Source organism: Colossoma macropomum, unplaced genomic scaffold (genome assembly GCF_904425465.1).
Source record: "Colossoma macropomum unplaced genomic scaffold, Colossoma_macropomum, whole genome shotgun sequence".
Lineage (NCBI taxonomy): Eukaryota > Metazoa > Chordata > Actinopteri > Characiformes > Serrasalmidae > Colossoma > Colossoma macropomum.
In genome coordinates, this window is record NW_023494791.1 from 9153826 (window position 1) to 9176255 (window position 22430).

General features: G+C 39.1%; 1 protein-coding gene across 2 annotated transcripts in view; it reads left to right on the forward strand.

Annotated features, from left to right (window-relative positions):
- Window positions 1–20413, forward strand: part of pkdcca (protein kinase domain containing, cytoplasmic a) — a 43924-nt gene extending 23511 nt beyond the window's left edge. Inside the window, exons 3-7 of one of the 2 annotated variants that reach the window (XM_036573795.1) lie at window positions 1965–2233; window positions 3305–3384; window positions 4928–5035; window positions 16519–16695; window positions 18367–20413. In XM_036573795.1, the coding sequence (XP_036429688.1) occupies window positions 1965–2233; window positions 3305–3384; window positions 4928–5035; window positions 16519–16695; window positions 18367–18452 (720 nt within the window). In that variant the 3' untranslated portion in view covers window positions 18453–20413. The remainder of the gene's footprint in view (window positions 1–1964; window positions 2234–3304; window positions 3385–4927; window positions 5036–16518; window positions 16696–18366) is intronic. The other variant, XM_036573796.1, reaches the window with a different exon arrangement.
- Window positions 20414–22430: the final 2017 nt, after the last annotated feature.

Genomic DNA, 22430 nt, shown 5'->3' on the forward strand with positions numbered 1-22430 from the left:
AAACGGCTCATTTAGGTCCAGAGCCATTTCCTCTGCGCGCTGACGAAGGCTTTCATAGCTAGGCCTGCTCAGCCATGTCCTCCAAACACCAGCCAGAGATTCACGAGCACGCACGGCCTCACCGAATTAAACCAGACAGGTGAAGATGTGGATTTGTGAGCACTGGTTTCCGTACCTGGACAGTTACACTGGACACACACATGTACATCTACTCATTGCATGTGAATGTGTTTACTTTAGGGAACCAGTGGTGGTCCTGCTGTGTCATGGCTCCTAAAAATGTTTTAGCCTTGTATTTTATTTTTCAGAGTTTAGGTGGAACAAAATGTCATTACATCAGGCCTGAGGCCTCTTATTCAGTTAACTGTATTAAAAATACAACACAGGGTGGGTTAGTATTGTTATTATTAACAACAACAACAACAATAATAATGATAATAAAAATAACAGCAACACTTTTTTCCAGGAATTTTGAGACCCTAACGCAGAAGGAACTGAGCAGACACAGAAGCAAGAACAGTGGTAGTGTGTGAGTTGAAGCTTAGTGTTGGAGACAGAGCGGTTCAGTATAAGTTGTGATTGTAGTATGTTGTCATCTTTAATTTGGCCATATAACTGTAATTAATCTAGTAATAAATACTGGAATTGTGAATGTCACACAGACTTTACCATCTGTGGCCACTTAGTTCAGCCTGCCTTCTTCTCTGATGCCTTTTTATTTTAAACAGCCTGTTTCATCTGATTGTATGATGTCTAAAACCTGACGCTGTGGTCCACAGAGTGACTGTAGGTCTTTTTTTAGGCATAATATCTGCCTGCTGCACTGAGCACGTTCAGCCAACGTCGCTAAACAGCTACATTTGTACAATAATCTCTGTTCAATACAATAAATATGTTATTAATGTAGAAAATCACATCACCCAACATCTTTAAAAGTTCAGTTATGCTCTTATGTGGGAATACTTGTGTCTTCCTTTGGTTTGCATGACATAAATCAATAAATGAGTGTCGAGTTTTGAAGCATGTGGTAAACTAGCTTTTACTCTTTTACTGTTACTGTGTTAACCATCACCAGGCACTGCATTACAACATTATTTCTTCTCCTACTGTTTTTTTTCTATCGTCAGCAACAATAGAGGACTGGGAAAGATCTGTTTTTGTCACCAGGAATTTAATTGGAGAACTGTGTGCTTTTCAAGAATTTCAGAATATTAAAATGTGATGAAAACTATCCTGTTCAATGTGTCTGTTTCTGGTTTTGGTTGGCTTTTTCCCACTTGTACCAAACCAGTGCATGATGGCAAAAAAAAACATTGCTTGAATAAAATAAAACTACACAGACACACACACACACACACACACGGCACACACAGTCCACCGGGCAGATTCTGACCTTTCCCAGTGGCTCCTAATCCTGAGTACATTAAAAACAGCTTTTGTGTGGTGTGAAAGGCAGGCGCGGTGTTCCCTCCTCCCTCTCCTTCCCACTGCTTTTGTTCCTCCTGCTTTTCAGTGCTCCGCTGGCAGTAGGGATTTGGCTGTGGCCTGCGTGCCAGGTCTCTTCTTCAACACCAGCGGCCTTCTGCTATCCCCAGACTGACCCCTAACACCCTCATGCACAATAAGAGCACTAATTCCCAAGGCACTCACACATAGACGCACACACACTGAAGTGGTGCTTTGAGAGATTAAGTGGTGATTGTAGTGCTGAGGCAGTTGCTCCCAGACGCCCACAATCATGCACATGCACACTGAGTGGCTTGGGCCTTTGGGATTAGTCACTAACCAAAAACTTCTGGGATTTACTGTGTCCTGAAGCTGCGTCCAGCACAAATCAATGCACAGAGTAACGTCTGAGAGTGTGAGTCAGGATTAGCATGCTAATTCAGACTCACGTTCTTGCTGGCACTCTAATCCAGAGTCACCTTCTCAAACAGTCTTTTTGCTCTGTTTCCGTCCTGCAGATCTGTCTGAGTCTGATGCGGCTGCTGCACTATCTGGCCCATTCTCCGCTGGGCTCTCTCACCTTGTTGGACTTCAGGCCTAGGCAGTTTGTGCTGGTGGACGGAGAGCTCAAGGTGACGGACCTGGATGACGCCAGTGTGGAGGAGACGCCCTGCTCCTCCTCTGCAGACTGCCTGCTGGAGTTCCCTGCCCGCAACTTCACCCTCCAGTGCAGCAGTGGGCGCTGCCAGGGCATCAACGAGAAGAGGAACCTGTACAACGCCTACAGGTGAGCATGGAACATGGACTGCAGATCATAACTAAAGCTAAAGGAATAGTCTGATTTACTAATGAAGACAACAAAGGAAGCTTATAGACAACTGTTAGCATACATCATTACAGATTGCCTCAAATAGGCTTGCATTTGTGTTTCTGACACAAATTTTCTATAAAAATGGACAAACAGTATATTAGGGCTATTGTAGGGCTGGGCGAGTAATCGAATTTTATTTTCAGTGATAATTTTGGCTTCCAAGAAATACAAAAACAAGATAATCGAGATTAAACGATTTTTGTGCCGCCTTCCATTTTGCAATAATGCTCTCATTTTGTTTTGTGTTATAATCCAGTGCACCCCTTTCCTTTCACCCCTCCCTAAAAGCTCTCATCTTTATTTTGGTCTAATTTATTTTTATCTATAATATTAATATGTGTTTAGTAGTTTTCAGTAGGTTTTGGAACTACACTACAACAGAGTTAATCTTATTTATTATGATCTTGATTATGATTTATTTTGATTTAGCATTTGTCTATTATTTATTTATAACATTTATTTTATTTATTTATCTTTTTTATACTTTTTATTTGTTTTTCAGTTGAATTTTAGTGAAAACTCAATAGAATCCACTGTTAAAAAGACAAGTTTTTTTAAAAAAACATCAGTAAATGCATAATGTTTTTAAAGTCAATGATTAATCTTGTTAAATAATCATGATTTCAATATCAACAGAATAATCGTTATCATGGTTTTTGCCATAACTGAGCAGCCCTGTTGTGTAGCTAAAAACAGCAGCAGTCCTTGCTTTTGTTCATCTTTATAGATAACAGAAATCTTGGACATCAGACAAGTCTTAGCTAAGACATGTTTATTTTAGGTATTTTTTGGTGCCATTTAAAATAAACTACATTTAGGGTAAACGGCTCTTTGCTGCATGAATACTTTCCCATATTTGTACCAATATGCCGTGATGTCTGAGCTGCTAATTACTCTAGTGATGGTCTCAAGGGAACGTAAATACGCATTGTGGTTTGTTAAGTGCCCTGAGGCTTATTTTAGGTGACCTTTTATTCTTGTATGCAGGTTCTTCTTTACCTACCTGCTCCCTCACAGTGCCCCCACTGCCCTCAGGCCTCTCCTCGACAAGATCGTCAACTCCACAGGTCAGTGTGCTCTCTCACACACAGCACATGTGTAGGATGGACACCAAAACCCTGATCCAGTGGCAGGAAAGACTATCTAAGAGCATGAAGAATAAACAGTCAAAGGAAACAAAGCTCACAAAGGGGACACAGATATTCTCTGGTTGACCGGATAGTCAAATTATGATAAAAATAATACAAGTTTGCAAGTGAGATTAAATAAAGACACTCAGATTAGACAGATGACAGATCTGTTTGGTAACCCGAAGACTGCCAGAAGGTCAGGAATAGATCTGGCTGAGTACCAGTGGTGTTAAATGCATACAGAGCGTTATTCAGTATAGCAGTAAAGCAGAATTATGGTCCTGGGTTCTGAGATTTAATTGGGCCTGAAATTTTGGTTGGACACCTGAATGCATCCCAAGAACCCTCGGTCTGAGCCGAACATGGCTTGAAGTTTTGAACCCGAACCTGACCTGAGAAAGAAAATCCTCAAGAAAATTTTGACCCCGAACTGATCCATCATCACCCGTCACTCAAAATGCTGAATAAAACCTGATACTTCTAATAATAGTGCCAGTTAAATTACAGCATAGTAACAATATTAGCCATCATTAAGTCATGGATTTAAAAATAATATCAAATAATATGATATAATCAAATAATCAGCATCCAAAATTAAGTTTAAATCCCGCGCTAACATTTTTTTTTCAGAAAGCAGTGCTTTTAAACAACATTCCAAAGTTTTTTAGTCTGGATAAACTTTCCATGACATGCTGTTCTCTGTGAGGTGCTACATTTTTTTTTTTTGCCAGGCAAATTAAGTAATGTTCTTTTGGCTGCGATAAGCTGTACTTCCCTGAATCGATTTGCTGTTGAATTTCATGCGCATCAGTTTACTCATGAGTGTAGGCCTCATGGACATCAAACCCAACATTAGACACATATTTCAGGCTGTATCTGGAGTTAATCAGTCCTGCATATATTGATGTTTTGATGTGATCCACAAGGAAAACACTTAAAATGTGAGCTAGATTGGGAACCGCTTTTGTAAGGCATGTGCACAACGTCCAGAAACAAAGTTTATGAGTTCATGCAGGTATTTGGCAGTCGAACTCCAACAAATCTTTTTTTTATGTCCTTGCTAGCACTCTGTCTCCTTTCCTGTGTCCTCTGTTTCCCTTCTTTTTTTACCTCTTCACCACCCTCCCCCTCGAATCTCTCCCTGATCAGGCTGCTTTGTGTGTGCTCTGTATCAGCTTGTTCATCAGGATGATGGTATGTCATGTAGAGTTTAAAATCTGCTCATCTTGGGCAAAACAGGCCATGAAGCCACGGGTTACGTGGGTGGGCTTTAGCGCTGATGATATCTCTCTCTTTCCTCGTAAAAAGTCCTTGCTCTAACGTAATTCAGCAGGGCTTTGGCATGCACAATTACGCTGCGTTTCATTTGCAGTAAACCGAGTGGGTCAGCGTTAGCAGACTGAATGTTGACCGTGAACTGTCTGAGATCAGTGTGTGAGTGTGATGTACTGACAGTCTGTGATGTGAATGTGTGTTTTAGGGGAGCTGCTGTGGGGCACAGACGAGACCCTAGCTCACCTCGAGAAGGCGCTGGACGTTTACAGGAGTGGACAGTACCTCATGAACGACACACAGACGCATAAAACAGGTACACACACTGACACAACACATAAAGCTAAGATCAGCCATCTGTACACAGCCCCCTCGTCTGCATATACATCTTAAAATGCTTCTTATCTTTTGTTTGGTCATTTTTCATTTGTAGGTAATAAAATCAAGTGTAGAAATTGTGTGGAAATTGCAGATTCCAAACTCTCAGCTTAGTAAACAGAAGGGAATATACTTTAATATTATGTCAGTTTGACAAACAGTTATTTTTGATTGTACAGTCTAATTTTATGGGAAGACAAAAACATACTTCATTCTACATTCTGCCACATGTTAATAATTTTTAAATTGACTTTGAAAAAGACAAAAGTGGAAGTGCAGACTCAAACCTGTCAATTCAGATGGATAATAGCTATGTAATTCATTGCCTGACTATATCACTTTATAAATAAGGAATAATTACAGTGTAATTACTCAATAATTACAGTGTAATTACATTTAAATAGTATAGCAATGCAGCTGTAATAACTCTAGATTCCTAAGGGTTCAATTATTTGCCTAACGATCTGGTATTATGTGGTAATTACATAGAAATAGTTATACATTTTACATTTATGTTGTATTACGTAGTAATAATATAGCAATGTAAATCAAATGTAAATAATAGTTTGAACTGAATCTATAGGAAAATGAGAGTAATAAGTATTATACATGCCCAAAATATGTGTAGGGGAGTGAATCAGAGCAGAGAGACTGTATCACCCCTATTGACGTATGCGCAGCTCCTGCTATAACAGGCTTGAGAAACTCTGAGCTCTTGCGCAAGTCACTGTGTCTCCTCTTATCCACACAGTATCTGATAACATTTCTAAGTGATTACATTCAGCAGATATTTCTCTGTTTTGACTGATTAGTGGTAGCGGTTATTAAAGCCTCTCCTCTTTCATTCCCACCCTGCTTCACTCTGTTCCTGCTGCATTTTTCAAAATGTTCAGCATGTACTGAACAAACATATGTCCTACATTCTGGCAGAGGATGAGAATAAATACGTTGGGTAGGTAGGAGGTGAATAGAGAGCAGAATGAGAGGTGGGGATGACTGTGCTTGTGTTTATGTGAGAGAGGAAAACAAGTAAACAGAACACAATGGTTCTGACTTTGCAAAGTGCTCTTTATAAAAGCTGCTTGTTTCATTGTTTATAACTGAAGGAGTGAAACCGATTCTTTTTGCTTACTGATGTTAAGGTCAGGGATAAAGAAGTTCTTCGTATTATGGATATCGGAGCTGATCCTAGCATATTGTAACGGATCTGCTATCAGCAATACTATATTCAATTCTGTTCTGATCCTTTGATTCATGTTTTTTTTTGCGTTTTACTTAGACCATTGACCTTGAACTGACGTAAACAGGCATTATCCACACCCTGCAGCACTGGGATGCATTTATATACGTTTACAAAGAGATCTAAATGCCTGCAGTGTGGAACTATTTAACGGTGGAATATTAAAACCAGTGTTTTCACTGTGTATGATGCCCGTCTTGTCTAAACACTAGCATGTAAAAAGTGAGTGATTGGCTGTTATAGTTTGGGTCTGTTTTTTGTCTCTTACCACAAGCAACTGCATGTTTTTCAGTCCTGATCAGTTGAAAATGAAACTATCACTATCATGAGGTTCTGCTTTACCAGCTGTTTTCTGGTTTTAACTGGATTTCACATAAGTAGTCCACAAAAAACAATATGTATCAGTTCAGAGTGTATAGTGAAGTGATTTCACTGCAGAATATGAAAGTGTCTGGTAGCCAAATCATCACATTCCAAATAATCATATTTGATCATAAGCCAGTACAGTTTTAAGCCAAAACACACTGTAAAATTCGAATAAAAAAAAAAAAAGTATGCCATGTAACTGTGTAAGGAGTAATGTTTATAATACATATGCCACATATTATTATTATTATATATAGGTAATTACAAATATAATCAGAGTGGAACATAAATGTAGCTGTAAATATAATTATTTTGGAACTTATTATGACTTATAGGTATTAAAACTTGCAATATTTTATTATTACACATGAATACTTTCATATTGCTGCTGTCGGAAAACAAAACCTTGTTTCTCCATTTTTGTCATTTTTTAGTTTTTGACATAATTTGAAAATGCCTGTTGCCGTTTAGATTGTGTGTAAATTTCATGATGAATGGACCAAAAGAAATGATCCAAAATGAATTGGAAAAAAGTCTGGTTATATTGACTTACATTAAAAATACAGTAGGTTTTTCCTTCTCCTGTAAAGTTACCATTTTGGAGATATGAGGTCCCAATTATATAATTTTGTCCCAATCTAAAGCGTGATTTTTAAATTATGCCAAAAAATGAAAAACAACAAAAATAGAGATATAAGATTTTGTTTCAACACCAATGATTTATAAGATGCACATGGCACATAATATTATATATAGATAATTACACAAACATAATACATATGTGGCATATATAATATATATGACTTTGCATCCTTGCATTATATAAAAACGTGTGTGTGTGTGTGTGTGTGTGTGTGTGTGTGTGTGTGTGTGTGTGTGTGTGTCTGTGTGCAAAGCAGGCAGAACTCGGGACAAATGAGACGAGATTAAAAAGATTAGAGTTTATGTAACTGGGGGAAAAGAGGCCAGTGAGAGTTTTGACTGGCTGTTCTTTTTTTCTTTTGGATGGTTCTAGAGAAACAAAGGGAAGCCTGGCTGTCTGTCCTCTTCTGTCTTTCACTTGCTCATTTGTTTCTCTGTTTTGACCCTTTTCTGTTCATTCACCCGCTCGCTTTTACTTTCCTCTTCAAACCACTCTGTCTGCTCTTGTTCTCCCTCTTTCTCCTTCACAGTCTAGAGCTCTTGCTCCACTCTTTCGCTCTCTTTCTCTCTCTGTCGCCTCTCCTCACTCCATTGGCTGTGTAAAGCAGAAGCACAGATACTTGTTGACTGATGAGTGCGTTAAGAAAGAATCTCAACAGCCAGGCTTTTTAACTCTTTCAAGTCGTACGTCTTCATCTGACACAGAGCAGCTACAAAGTAGTGCAGTAAACTATTGATGGCACAGCGTTTGATGCCATTAACACATTTCCCTTGTTTGACGCTTGTAACCATTTGTATTAGCTTGCTTGCTATTGCTGTGAGTCCACAACTGTAGTCTCATTCTCATTCATATAGTTTTTTAATATGTATGTATTTGTTCCATTGATGTCTGTTTTGATAAAATGAGAGAAGCTTTTTCCACTGCTGATTAGATGCCAAGGTGACTTTGTTTATCTTTGAAGATGTTGCGTCTGAAGTAGGCAGAACACAGCGCTAATGCTGCAGTATCAGTAATGTCAGTATCATTAGCACTGGAGGACGTCTTCAGCAGACTACACTGCACAGCGCTCATGAGAGAACTGTGGATCCGATCCAAAGGCTGATCCTAGCATATTTGAATGGACTGTATCAGCAAAATTAAGCCTGGCTCAGTTCCGCAGTTCCACACAATGTCCTTGTATGGGCTAAAAATTATCAAATAAACAAAAAACCCAGGCTTACTTCGCTCTGCTTTAAGCTTTATCTCAGCTATAGCCTCTTTTCTCACATCTCCGGCAGGAAACTTATGTGACATCACAAAAACAGTAATTCAGAATTGGCTGTTTGGTTTACATATTACATTATGTGGAAGGAATGGTAGATTTTACACTTTGATAGTGTTCATCTAGTACAGGGGTGCATAATTCCGGTCCTGGAGTTGTGCACCCCTGATCTAGTACATCAACAACTCTTTATTTCTAAAAAGGAGAAAAGTATGGTTTTGAAATGGACTTTTTAAAGACATTTTGATCTGAATGCTTATAAAATTTACATCCAAGACAAACAGAAATAGTGTAGTTGATCTTTTATGTTTGACCTTCCAAACCAATTTTGTGTAAAGGGTCCCAAGTGTCTCCCGCTTGAGAGAAAAAGAGTGTGTAAAGCTGCATCAAGGTGAAGGGAATTTAAAAATTGAAATAATTTTTCATGTTATTTCATAGTTTTGATGTTTTCACTGTAACTGTAATGTGTTTAAAATTGTAGAAATAAGGAAAGCCCTTCTTTGAGTAGGGGTCTGAACTTTTGGCAGGTGCTGTGTGTGTACAGTAGGATTAGTGAGTGTTTCTTTTCTGCTGATAGTTCTTTGTTAAAAGGTCTTGTAAAGTGACATGGCTCTCGTAAAAAAACTGCTCAGTGTCAGTGTTTGTGCTGTTCATAGACCCAGACAGGGCAGTGTGTCTCCTCTCTCTCCTCCCTGCCATCCCTCCTGCATATAACTCGGCCATTTAGCGAAAGCGAGAGCTCCGTAAAGCGTTCATTAGGCCCATAAAGCATCTAATAGTCTGCATTATTTACTGCTGACTGACTCTTCCCTCGTATTCAGAGCCACATGAGGGGGTGTATGTCCCGCCCCCTCGTCCATAACACCACCGAGACACACTCCACGCACTAAATTCAGCACAGACAGAGGGACCTGAGACCCCCATTCAGAAACCATCCCTCTCTTTAAGAGAACAGGCTGAGACCACTAGTAAATCAACCAGCCAAACCACGGCCTCTGGAGAGAGAGATAGAGATAGAGTGAAAGGTAGAGAGAGAGAGACACAGAAGGAGACATAAAAAGAGAGAGAGAGAGAGACAGAAAGAAAGAAAGATAGAGATAAACAGAGAGGCAGTGAGACAAAAAGAAAGAGAAACAGAAAGATAGACAGAGAAAGAGATAAAAAGAGAGAGTGAGAAATAGAGGACAGAGCAAAGAGAAAAGAGAGAGAGCAATATAAAAGTGAAAAAGAAAGAACGAGATGGAGAAAGAGGCAGACAGACATAAAAAGAGAGAGAGAGAGAGACAGAAAGAAAGAAAGATAGAGATAAACAGAGAGGCAGTGAGACAAAAAGAAAGAGAAACAGAAAGATAGACAGAGAAAGAGATAAAAAGAGAGAGTGAGAAATAGAGAGACAGAGGCAGAAAGAGAAAAAGAAAGAGAGAGAGCAATATTAAAAGTGAAAAAGAAAGAACGAGATGGAGAAAGAGGCAGACAGACAAAAAAAGAGAGAGAGAGAGGCAGAGAGAGAGGCTGAGTGATTCATGGTTGAGCAGTTGGGGGGTTTTTAGTTATAGGGGATGTGGAGGCTTTGAAGAAGTTCTCCTCTCATCAGGCCTCTTGTCACAGTGTTGTGAAGCTGAACTGATAGACTAGTCTGGAGACGGCACTTCGTTCTACACGCCCGAGTTAAACCCAGCCCGCATATACACACACTGATCACACACACAGCCTCAGCACAGAATCAACTGAACACAGTCCTGTATTTCATTTCTACAGTTACTGTCAGTTTGCTTTATACGATTCACAGTAAATACGTGCTTATAATGTAGTATAATATAGTATATAGCTTATAATGTATAGCTATATAAGGATCCTTATATAGCTATACATTATAATTACATAATCACATATAATTCACATATAATTCACATATCTACGCAGTGAATTACATTTACATTCAATTCACATTTTGTTTTTAACAGGTTTCAGTTTACATTTGTGACATTTTTCCATTTTTTTCAAAGTCAAAACATACCAAACAGCATATTTTCCTTCCCACTAAACTAGGCTGAACACACAACAGTAACTTTTCATCAGATTCAAATCAAAATTTAATTTTCTCCTCTTCCACTTACAAACACAGAAGTGCTCTCTTCTTTTCTCTGATACACACAAAATGAGGGTTCATTTTCATAAACGGCCCACATTCGAAATACCATTTATTCACATTGTCATTTACAGCATTTAGCAGACGCTCTTATCCAGAGTGACTTACAAAAGTGCTTTATTGTCTACTCAGAGAACCTATACAAATATTTACTAATACGAATAGGTTAGACCAGGGGACGGCAACCATTTTTTCCTTTGAACAAAAAAAAAACCACCTTGGGAGCCACAGCATTTTATGTCCACTTTACCATCATGGCTGTAAATATGTCTCAGTATGTGCTAATGTACTAATACAGGCTAGAAAATCGAAAACCCAGACTCTGCTTTAAGCTTTAGCTCAGCTATGGCCTCTTTTCTCACATCTCCAGCAGGAAACTTATCCTCAAAAGTGGAACAGTTTCTTGTGAAATGTCTCTCAACGTTCGACTTTTTATGAGGCTGAAGTCGCTTTTCATTCGCCAGCTTTGTTTGAATTTTCCCATTCCACCTTAAATGGTGCCTGAGGCGCCAGAATGCTGCGCCACTTAAGGTAGAACGGGACAATTCGAACGAGAAGCTGGCAAATGAGAATCTGACTTCAGCTTCATGACTTTTTAGAGTTTGACAGTTTCCCTTTCCAGATTAGCGTATTAGGAAACCAGCTGAGTGCTTATAAACGCAAATAAGTCCATTCATGTCCAAATTATCAGTGTTTTCCTTCAATCTTTCTCTTTGCTTTTGGTGAATTAGCAGTTAGAGGCTACTTTAACTCCAGCGACCATTATTGCTAAAACTGTGTTATAAGCGATCAGCAGAGCTTTATTTTACTCCTGGGTTAGAGTAAAAGCTACTCTTGAGCTCAAATATTTGTAGAAACAAAAATCCTGTGTTGATACATATAGAAAAAGAAACAGAAGTAGACATTGTGCAATACAATGCATTTCAATAAGTACTTATATTAGTGCTCACTTAAGTGCTGTAAAAAGAGATGTGTCTTCAGTCGGCATTTGAAGACCGTGAGTGAGTCTGCTGTTCAGACAGCCAGCGGAGTTTGTTCCACCACCATTTAGTTGGACAAAGTATATTGCAGAAAATAGATCGTACACTGTAAATGTGTCAGTCACAAACATGACTTATGGCTGCGCTGTGGTAGACCAGCGTTCAGGCTGTGTTCAGTGTAATGAGTCTTGCATGGATAAGATCAGTTCTGAGATCAGAAGAGCATTAAATTCCACAGTGGCCTGAAGATCTAAACCACAGTTTGTGCTCTTAATAAGGAAACTGCAGCGTTAGGTTTGCAACCAGAATGAATGTGGAACATGTAAAATGCGTCAGTGTTGTGTGGAGATTGTGGATATAGAAAATTCATGCAACTGTAGTTGCTTGAAATGTATGTGAAACTCAGTTGCACTTGAGTTGCGTAATGTAAAGTGTCGTGCAACTCATTTGAAACTTAGCCACAAAAGTTGCAACCTCGTGGAACAAGTTTCATGAAATGGCCAAAATGCTGATGTGTCACATGATTATACCAAATGACATAGTTTCAAACTATTTATTTCACTGAATTAATGGACAAGAACATAAATCAGAAGATGGTTTACTGGAAGGTTGATAGTTTTTCATTCTGCCAGTTCTCTGAGCCATGACTACAAACGAATGTGAGTTTCTCAAAGCTAATCTTTCTGAAACTAGCTGGCTTAACTAGCCAGCTGATGCTAACAGCTGTTTAAATGGTTTATTCTTTCTTAACCTGCTGTTACGGTGATCTGCATACCTGGATTCATTGTAGAAATATAGATATTGAAAAATTAACCTAAATGACAACTGGAAAAAGTATATGAAGTCCATATAAATAAGTAAATATATTTACAATTTAAAAACAAAAATAAAAATATGTACATAACACCTAGTGTGTGACTTTAGGAACGATACAGTGTATCAGAAATATGAGCTGCTAATTTGACTCTCTAGCAGTTTATTCAAATGTGTTGCGTGCAACTTTCATTGTTTTTGAATTGCTTTGTGTATCTGTCAAACTTCATTACAATTATACTGCATGCAACTTTCACGCAAGTTGCATGAAAGTTTCACCATGTAAAGCCATTCTTAGCTTCTAGTAGAATGTAGGTAGAGTGGTCTAGAGTGGACATAGCTTTATTGAGGTTTTCCAGTGAACTGTGTATTACAGTGGAGTTCTGCGTAAACAAAGTTTTAATATCAGGTCACTTTTGTGTATCTCAGCATAAATAAGATCACTGTGGAAAACATAGAACCACCATGACAAGAAACATACAGCCTCTCCATTATTTTAGAAAAAAAAAAACAATGATTTAGTGCAGCATCCAGCCATTAAGAGTTGGCCCGCATGGCCAGTTTGATGTGAGTGTTGGCCGAGTTACAGAGGCCTGTTTCTCCACCATCCATCCTTGTTTGATTTTCTTTCTTGGTTTATGTTTCAGAATACACTGAATATTTTCCTCTGGTCAAGAAGAGAACAGCAAACGATTATCCTTAAGACCACTGCCTAATCTTTCTCCACTTTATTGCTTTGACAAATGCGACTGTTGACCCACAGTGTATTCATCATCGGCAGCAGGCTGAAGACAAATTCCTTCTCTTGGAAGTGAGAGATGAGACTTCAGGAAGATTGGGTTCAAATAAATGATTTTTGTTGCTAATGCTAATTCGACCCCAATCTTTAATCTTATGCTGCCATGTTTCCTATCACTGTATAAAAAAGCTCCATGCTGTGTTTATTGTTGGATGCGCTGTAAAAGTTTCTGGTTGGACATACACACATTCAGAACAGCATTCTGCATTATGCTGGGGCATGTTTCACACATACTATCTGTGCACGACATGAGCAATGCATCAACGTGACTGCATTGATCATACAGAGCTTATGGTGTGGAACAGACCAACAGGCCTACACTGAAATAGTCAAATCAGTTACTTTGCTTTGCTTAGACACTTTCTAAAAGATGTTGCATCTGTTTACCCAGTTTTAGTTCTATTGGAAAATATGTATTTAGCACAAAATGTTTAACTGCTATTTCATTTGATAATTGCCTTTTTGTAGCCTTTTTGTTTTCACATATTTATTTCTGGTGTCATTTTTATAGCTTATTTCACTGTACAGAAATGAAAAGCAAGATGAAGAAGTATGTGTTAAACGTGCCTAAGGCTCGATTTACACAGTCAAACTTTCATGCAACTAGTTGCATGTTGTGAGTTGCCCACAATATAATTGCAGTGCAACATGACAGTTACACAAAGCTTCTCTGTCTAGTGTTTTTTACTATACATTTAATTTTTTTTTTTATTTGTACTGTTTAAGTAGCCATTACAGTTATAGCCTACCTGATGTTTCAGTCAGCCTGCCCCAGAAGCACAAGAAGTTAATCGAGGAGCTCATCTCGCTCTCCTCGTCTGTAATAATTTTCACCCTTTGGATCCCAAATGGGTCTGTGCTCAGTGTAAAAGTAGGTGTCAAGCTAGGAGCAGATTTATCTAGCTATGGCACAGGCAGCCGTTAAACAGCTTTTAGCATTAGCTGGCTGGTTAACACAGCTTGTTACTTTACCTTTGAGAAAATACGTTGGTTGTCATGGCTCAGGAAACTGATGAAAAGGTGTCACCCTTGAGACTGGTAGGGAGGGTGCAGTCTCTGTTTATCCACCCAGTAAAACGTCTCCTGTTTTATACTGATCCAGTGAAATCAATGGTTAGAAAGTATGTCATTTGACATGCTCATGTGATGTGCTGTTGGCCTGATTGGCTGTTTCATTAAACTTGTTCCATAAAGTTGAAATGCTTGCATTTGTTGCAACTCCGTTTCAAGTGAGTTGCAGGACACTTTACATTATGCAACTCAAGTGCAGTTTAGTTGCTGTAAGTTTCAAGCAATCAAAGTTGCATGAAAGTCTCACTGTAAACCCAGTCTAAAGTTTTGGCTAGACATGTTCTTTACAGATAAAATTAAATGCGATGACAGTATTGAAAAAAAGTAGATCCAGTAAGAGAAAAGACTGTTGACAAATGGATTTATTGAGGTACTGATATAGCCAGGATAAATACCAGGTAACATTTTGAGGGAGTTAGCAGAGATGGAGGGAGTTAGCAGGGAAGGAGGGAGGTAACAGATGGAGAGAGCGCTGTGGGCGGCATTGAGAGGGTGGTTAGTTTATTTTTCTATAGGCTCCTCATCCTCACATCTCTTTATCTGCCTCTTTCTCCTCCTCTCTCTTTATCTTCTTTTCTTCTGTTCTCGAGCTGTGGTTGCCTGGTGACGCATTGTGGCGGGGGTCACGATGAGTGGCGTTTACAATGTCTCTGTGTCCAGCACAGACCAACAGCAGTCTGTAGACACTCCTAACGAGTTCACACAATGAGAGAGCTTGTCCTGTGCTGTAGCAACCACGCATTGATCTGCGCACACAAGATTTTCTGTATACAGGAATACTTTCTTCTTTTGTGTGTTGTAAAGTCTCATGTGTTCCGCTGCTCCTTTAGACCAAAGTGGTATTTAAAAAATTAATGGACTGAACTTTGGTATTGACTGTAATAATTTCAATACAGTATCAAAAAAATTCAGACAGTTTCGGTCTCTTTTTAGGGTCTCTCATTTACTGTCTTTCATAGAAACCACTGTTAATTATCAAAAGTAGGCATCTGAGTGCATCCTATCAGGGTAAAATGGGTGGGAGGGGGCAGGACTTATGCTTATCCACATGCAAATGATTGGCCTTTTTTCCTGTTCCAACCCGCTAAATTCTAGAGGTTATGATAGATTATTGTGTTAGAGTGCAGGCACGGCAGGCGGTGAAAAAATTCTGTTTGAAATCTTATATGTATCTGAGCCAAACCAGACTGTGTAGTTTAGAATTAGATCTCTGTAGAATGAAGACACTTTTAACATGATAACACATATTAAAATCATATTAAACCTGAAAATATGTGTTACACCCGTAGTGCTCATTATAACTGTATACAATACTTAAAGGGCCCATACCCTACATTTTTCATATATTTTATTTTTCATCTGATGTTCACTTAAGACATTTGTGTGTGTTTATGTACCAAAAACAGTCATAGTTCATTTTTACATGAAAGTATTTTATGCCTTGATGAAACTGATTTCTGTTACTGTGCCTTTAAGACTGATACATGTACAGGCTGTCCTGTATTGTGCGTCACTCCTTTAACTTCAGCGTGAATAGATGGACGTGAGCAGGGCTAAACTGCTGTAGGCTGAATATGTGAATATATGCAAATGAATTGTTTTCAGCGACATCACAAAAACAGTTTTTTGCAGCTTATTACATTTTCAAATCCATGAGCCTCACTTACACACATATGCCTGCTGCTTTTTTACTGCATCCGCAGAGCCGCTCCGTTTGTTTATTTGGACCTCCAAGTAATGGGAGAAATAAGCGAGAGTTTGCGAGAGTTCACAAGAGTTTAGAATTATGTTTGCTTCAGCCACAGCTTAAAAGTTGAGTAGTGTGTGATCTAATATTTCAGTCGTCCAAAAAAAAAAAAACTGGTAATGTGAGATGCCCAGTCTTTTATAATCTGTTAAGATTTTAAGTTGTGTAGTGTACCCAAGGCTTTAGTTTCCGTATATGGACTGGCATGTGAACATCACATTTTGAAACGTACAACATCAAACTTAATCTTAATCTGAACATCTGTCCGATTTCAATCATTTTTTCCAGCAGTTATCTTCCCATACTGCTATATTTCCCCTCATCTAACATGCTTTGTTTCTTTTTTTTCCAGCAGAATATAAACGGGTGGTGGACGCCTCGATTCCTGGAGAGAACTACCGCTGCTGGCCATCATATCAGCACGACGGATGCATGCTGTCTGTCTATGACGTCCGTGAGGCCATCGGGGTCTGTGAGAGCCACGCTCAGTGCAGAGCTTTTGTCCTGACCAATCAGAGCACCTGGACAGGTAAGAAGCCCAGCTGAATTGTGAGCGTTCATTTCTGTGCGGGAAGCGTCTGTAGTTCAGATATTATAAAATGGTTCGGTGTTCAGCGTGTTCAGTAAAGGCTGTGTGCTGACAGACGGCCTCCTGATCAAACAGCGCTGCGGCCGTCATTCCCGCCTTCCCTCCGCGCTCGTCTTTCATCAGTCGCTTCCTCCCTTCCTCCCTCCGCTGCGCTCCTCCTCTTCTCCCCCTCTCAGCAGCGCACAGCCACTTCATTAAAGCACGGCCTGAAAGCAGCACATCAGCACGCCGATCACTAATCTTTATTGAAACAGCCTTGAACAGACCGGTCCTGCATTCTTCCTCTACCCTCCCCCTCTTTCTCTCTCTCTCTCTTTTCCCGTCTCTCTCTTCTTCTTCTGACACACTCTCTTCCTCCTCATTTCTCATCTCTCTTTTTTTTTAACCTGACTTTTTTAAATGTAAGAACTGGCCAGCAGGTTCATATTTTCTCTCCTGTTTCTCGGAACTACATGAAAAAATGGTGCGTTTAGTTTACATGATTCAGGTGAGTCAAATGCAGGAGTGGGTGTTATTTTGCGCAAATATAAAATCACAATGCTTCGAGACATTTTGTCAATATACGATACGTACCACAGTATTTTGTTTTTCTCAGGTATGACAAGTTGTAACAAAGAAAAAAGAAGCAGTAGTGATACATTTTCAAAATATGATCACAAATACAAAAACGTTATTGAATATTTCAGATATAGCACTGAAATAGATCCATTTAAACAGGCCTGACAATACTGACGATATCCACACTATGCTTAGAAAAGTAGATTGTAACGTATCACAGTAGCAATAAATATGGTCATATTGCCGACCCCTAGTCAAATGAACATGTACATAAATAAAGTGTGTAAAAAGTGTCCAAATCACTGTAATGTTCGGCTTCATGGCTCATTGCTTAATTTTCTGCAATGTTGCTTCATCAACATTGTTGTTTTTTTGTCTACTTTGTGAAATATTTTGTGTTCACTGTAAAATTGTTTTTATTATTATAATAATGACTGAATAATTCATAGCACACTCTCAGAAAAAAGGTAGTAAACGGTCACTGGGGTGGTACACTCAGGGGTACATCTCAGTACCTTCAGCCAGGGAACATAATTGTACCAATTGTACCATAATCCATTGAAATTAAGTTGTATTGACTCCACACACCCCGTCTCGTCTCCAGGCTTTTTATTTTATTGTTCTGTTTTAAAACATTCGGTTATGAAAAGGTACAAATATGTACTTTTCACCTGGAAAAAACTTATTTAAGGTTCACAATTGGACCTTAAAACCAGTGTTGTACCTACAACACAGATGTACCTACACAGCACCTTTATTTCTAACAGTGTAATTACAGCACTATATGATTTAAGTATCAGTAACTGAATAACAAGTCCAGAGTTTAAGGAGTTAATATGCTCTTCTTTGCTTTCAATTTTCTGTTTTTTGCATTTTCCCTATCGTCATCCTCTGTCGACCCCTCCACATCTTTCCCTTGTGTCTCAACTCGTACGTCTTCCTCCCACACTGTAGTCTTTCTCTTTCCTCTGATGTCTCATTTGTAAGGAATGTTCTCAGGCAGTGGACGCTTCTCTCTGACAGTTCGTCTCTTGTTCTGCTTCTTTTTTGCAGGACACCAGCTTGCGCTCTTCAAGACGGGCTCGTCCAGCATGACGTCGGCTAAAGGCAAGCTAACATACATCAAACTGGGCAGCTGAGGGAGAGAGAAAAAAAGAGAGAGAGATGAAGAGGTTGGTCCCGGACCGCTGTCCATCCCTCTGATCGTCTCTCATGGGACTGAGTTGAGGAAGGTGTGGTCAACTCATCCTCACGCTCCTTCCTCCATACGTTCCTCTGAACGATCTAAGAGGAAGCTGACCACATTGAGGCCCCGCCAGAGTGCAATATCAGTATCTTCTGTCTGAAGCTTAACCTCCTCTTCTGAGGTTCTGAACGTGGACATGAATGTTTCAAATGGGCTAAATGTTCAGGCTGGACTTCTACCTGCATGTCTGTTTAGGTACCTTTCAAATATTGATACCACAGAAGGCTTACCCTGCTAAGAGTATTCTGTGGGTATGTTGATGAATTAAAGGGACACAGTGGTGCAGTAGTCTCTAGAGCGAGATTTCCCAGTTTAAATAGTAGGAAACCCCCCGTTCTGGTGATGGAACTTGAAGGTTGGGGGAACTTCTGAAATAATACAACTGCTTTAGGGCGGATTTTTGGAGGTGGGGGCTGAAAGGTTTTTTCCACTAGCTGGCAATTGCTGAAGGAAGCTAGATGGATAACGTTATTGCTGGGAGGCCAAATATCTTATTGGAACTGTGTAATTGTGTCAGTTATTTTCATTATAATGGAGAGAATGGGTCACTCAAATGAAAGAATGGAAGACGGCAAGCTAAAAGCTAAAATTAGCAAGGTAGCTACCTGGCTCTCTAGACGCCTTACCTCAGCTTGGCTTCTTGTTTGCGACTAAAAGGGTTAAAATGTGCCGTCTGGTGTCCATTTTGTGCCGAATAACAATAGAATTGACAGCCAGGGCCTGAGGATCAGTGGCTAGGCTAGCAGTCAGGACTGGTTGACGCCACCGGATTCCCAATTAGTTGTGTGACATGTTTATTTTAGACCTGGATGCCCAAAATGAAGTTAATCAACAAACATTTTTAAATGTAATCGTGTCACGTGTAACAATTATCTGACCAAATTTAAACAATTTAAGCACATATAGACAGTCAGCCAAGATGTTTGTTGTTGGAAATTTGCTTCTATTCCTTTGCAGTGGAGCTAAACATGTCTTGGCTAACCAACTACACCAGAATTCCCACAACGTGTGAACTACTTCTTTAAAAAACACAAACTTTAATGTATTGCAAAGAATATTGCCAGGGTTATGTGTAGAAATAAAATTGCAACGTGGCATTTTTGTCCGTATTGTGCAGCCCTAGTGTTGCACCTTCTCAATCATGGTCAAACACACATCAAGAACCTGTCAAGAAAGACATCCTTTCTTTTTTATGACCCATCAGGTTCGGTCTGCACATCTCAGGTGTGTCTGGTACAGCCCATATCTGCACGTCCTCTCTCTTGTACTCCCCTCCCTTCTTCTCTTAGGTCTTCAGCACTTTTTTTTCAAGTCTAACAGGGTCTTTGTTCTTGTGCTGAACTTTAAAATAGAACTTCCACTTTGATTCCAAATCGTTTAAGGGGTTTGTTTGTATGGTACAAAGAAATGGTACAACTTAGGATTCAGGACTTTTGGTGGTTCTGTAGAGCAACTATGAAATATATGAAAGTTACTGTAAAACATGGAGACGAAGCCGAAATGTATTATCCTGCAAATGGATTTTCGTTGACCAAATGTGATAATCAGTGTCAGTGTGTGTTGTGTCCATTTGGTCTTATTTTCAGTGGAGATCCAAGCTTGTGCCCGCTGTGTCCATGACCCCTTGTAACACAGTGAACAAGGTGAATTTCTCAGTCTATGAATTTCCCAAGGAAATGTGAAGCTTTTACTTGACAGGTGAAGGACTGAATGATTCTCTGCTTTCAGAGAAAGCAATGAAATGAAACCGAAGTCAACACGTACATAAGCTTTGGCTTTAATAATGATGTATATAATGACACTGTTGATGAAAGCAATATTTTTGTATGAAAATATAAAAGTCTTATGGCTTTACGATGCTGTGGTGGTCGTTTTTTCCATGGAAACTGTTTTATATACATTTTAAACAGGTCCTAAATACATGGATGTACAATTCTAGGAAAAAATGTAATATATAGACATAATGCACATACACACTACATTTTGCGGAGGTTCTCTAAAGGGCCATTAGCACAGAAAATTGTTATCATTTTCCCCGCTTTTTTTTTTTTTTAAAGATGTACTATGTAAACATTTCTAAACATGCCATTCACTCCCCTCCATACAGTCTAAATAAGGAAACATAGCTGCAAACACAGCCTATTGTCAATTCATTGTATTTGTGATGTCACAAACATACATTCAATTATTCATTATTTAGCACCGCCCATTTACACTGAAGTCATAAGGAGTGTTTCAGCCTGGACTGCTTTTTGAATGAGGCACAGCTAATCAGAACAGATATCATTTACAGATATCAGTCTTAAAGGCACAGTAACAAAAACAGTGTTTAAATATAAAGGCAAGGCAAGTTTATTTATATAGCACCTTTCATACATTACTGTCATTCAGTGCTTTACAAATGAAGCGTCAGAAAATAGTTAAAAAAAGTGAACGAGAATAGAAATTAAAAACATGATTAAAACAATAGATTTAAAAATTAAATTAAAAATTAAACTAGAAATTTGGATAGTTAAATAATCAAATTAAAAATTAGATTAGGATGACAAAAAGTGCCATTATAGAGGAAAAGGAGCTAGAAATGCTAACAGTGTTTAAACTGAGCTGAAAGCTGCGCAAATTGGAACGTTTTGAGTCTGCGTTTAAATGTGTCCAGAGTCGGGGCTCTTCTAATGCTCACAATGGGTCCATTTAAGAGCAGCATAGTAGCCAAACGCTGCTTCTCCATGTTTAGTCATCACCGTCGGCAGTACTAACTGACCAGTTCCTGATGATGTGAGAGTTCTGCTCGGCTCATATCGCTGCAACATATGAAATAAATATGCTGGTCCTGCACCATTGAGTGATTTATAGACCAGTAATAGTTTCTTAAAGTCTATTCTGTAACAGACTGGTAGCCAGTGTAAGGATTCTGAATCAGCTGAAGCTGTTTGATTGTTTTTTTGGGAGTCCAGTTAGGAGACCATTACAGTGATCAATCCTGTTAGAAATAAAGCTGTGGATGAGTTTCTCCAGGTCTGCTTTAGTCAGACAATCTCTGATCTTGTTGATGTTCTTAAGGTGATAGAATACTGATTTAATAACTGCTTTAACACAACTGCTAAAACTAAGATCAGAGTCCATTAGTACACCAAGGTTACGTACTAGTTCTTTAGATTTTAGGGCTCTTGAATCCAGATAGGCAGCTAGTCTGCGCCTCTCATTGCTATTCCCAAATAAAATAGTCTCTGTTTTATCTTTATTCAACTGCAGAAAGTTGAATCACTTACAAAGTGAGCCAAAAGGGAAAAAGAGAGGCTGGAAAGTGAACATGTAATCATTTATGTAAAAATAAACGAAGGATGTTTGAAGAATTATGATTGCTTTTGGTACATAAACAAACACAAACATTAAAAGTGGACAAATGAAATACAAACAGAAGAAAAATGTAGAATATGTGTTCTTCACACTCTCACATGTCATTGACAGTGATGGTTCTTTAACATTAAAAGGTTCTTTAGGGAAACAAAAGGGGTTCTTATGTGGTATTGTGCCACTCACATGCACATATATGCCACAAGTGAAGGGAATGGAACTCACGTTACTCATGTCACGTAAGTAGCTGCGCTGATTCCTACATGTGTTGCTGATTTTTAATCAGTTCTTCAGTAAAAAAAACAGGATGAGAGAAAGCAAATGTATGTGTGTCTCTGCTGTGAGAACAAACACAATTTTACAATCTTGGAAGTAGTTGGACTGTGAGGCAGCGGGGCTGGAGGGCTGGCACGGGTCTTCACTGCATCTGGCCTGGCACTGGGTCACTGCCTGAAACAGCCTCGTAAAGCTGTGGGCCAGCAGAGGGCCGATCCAGGGCGGACGTGGGCCAAGAGGA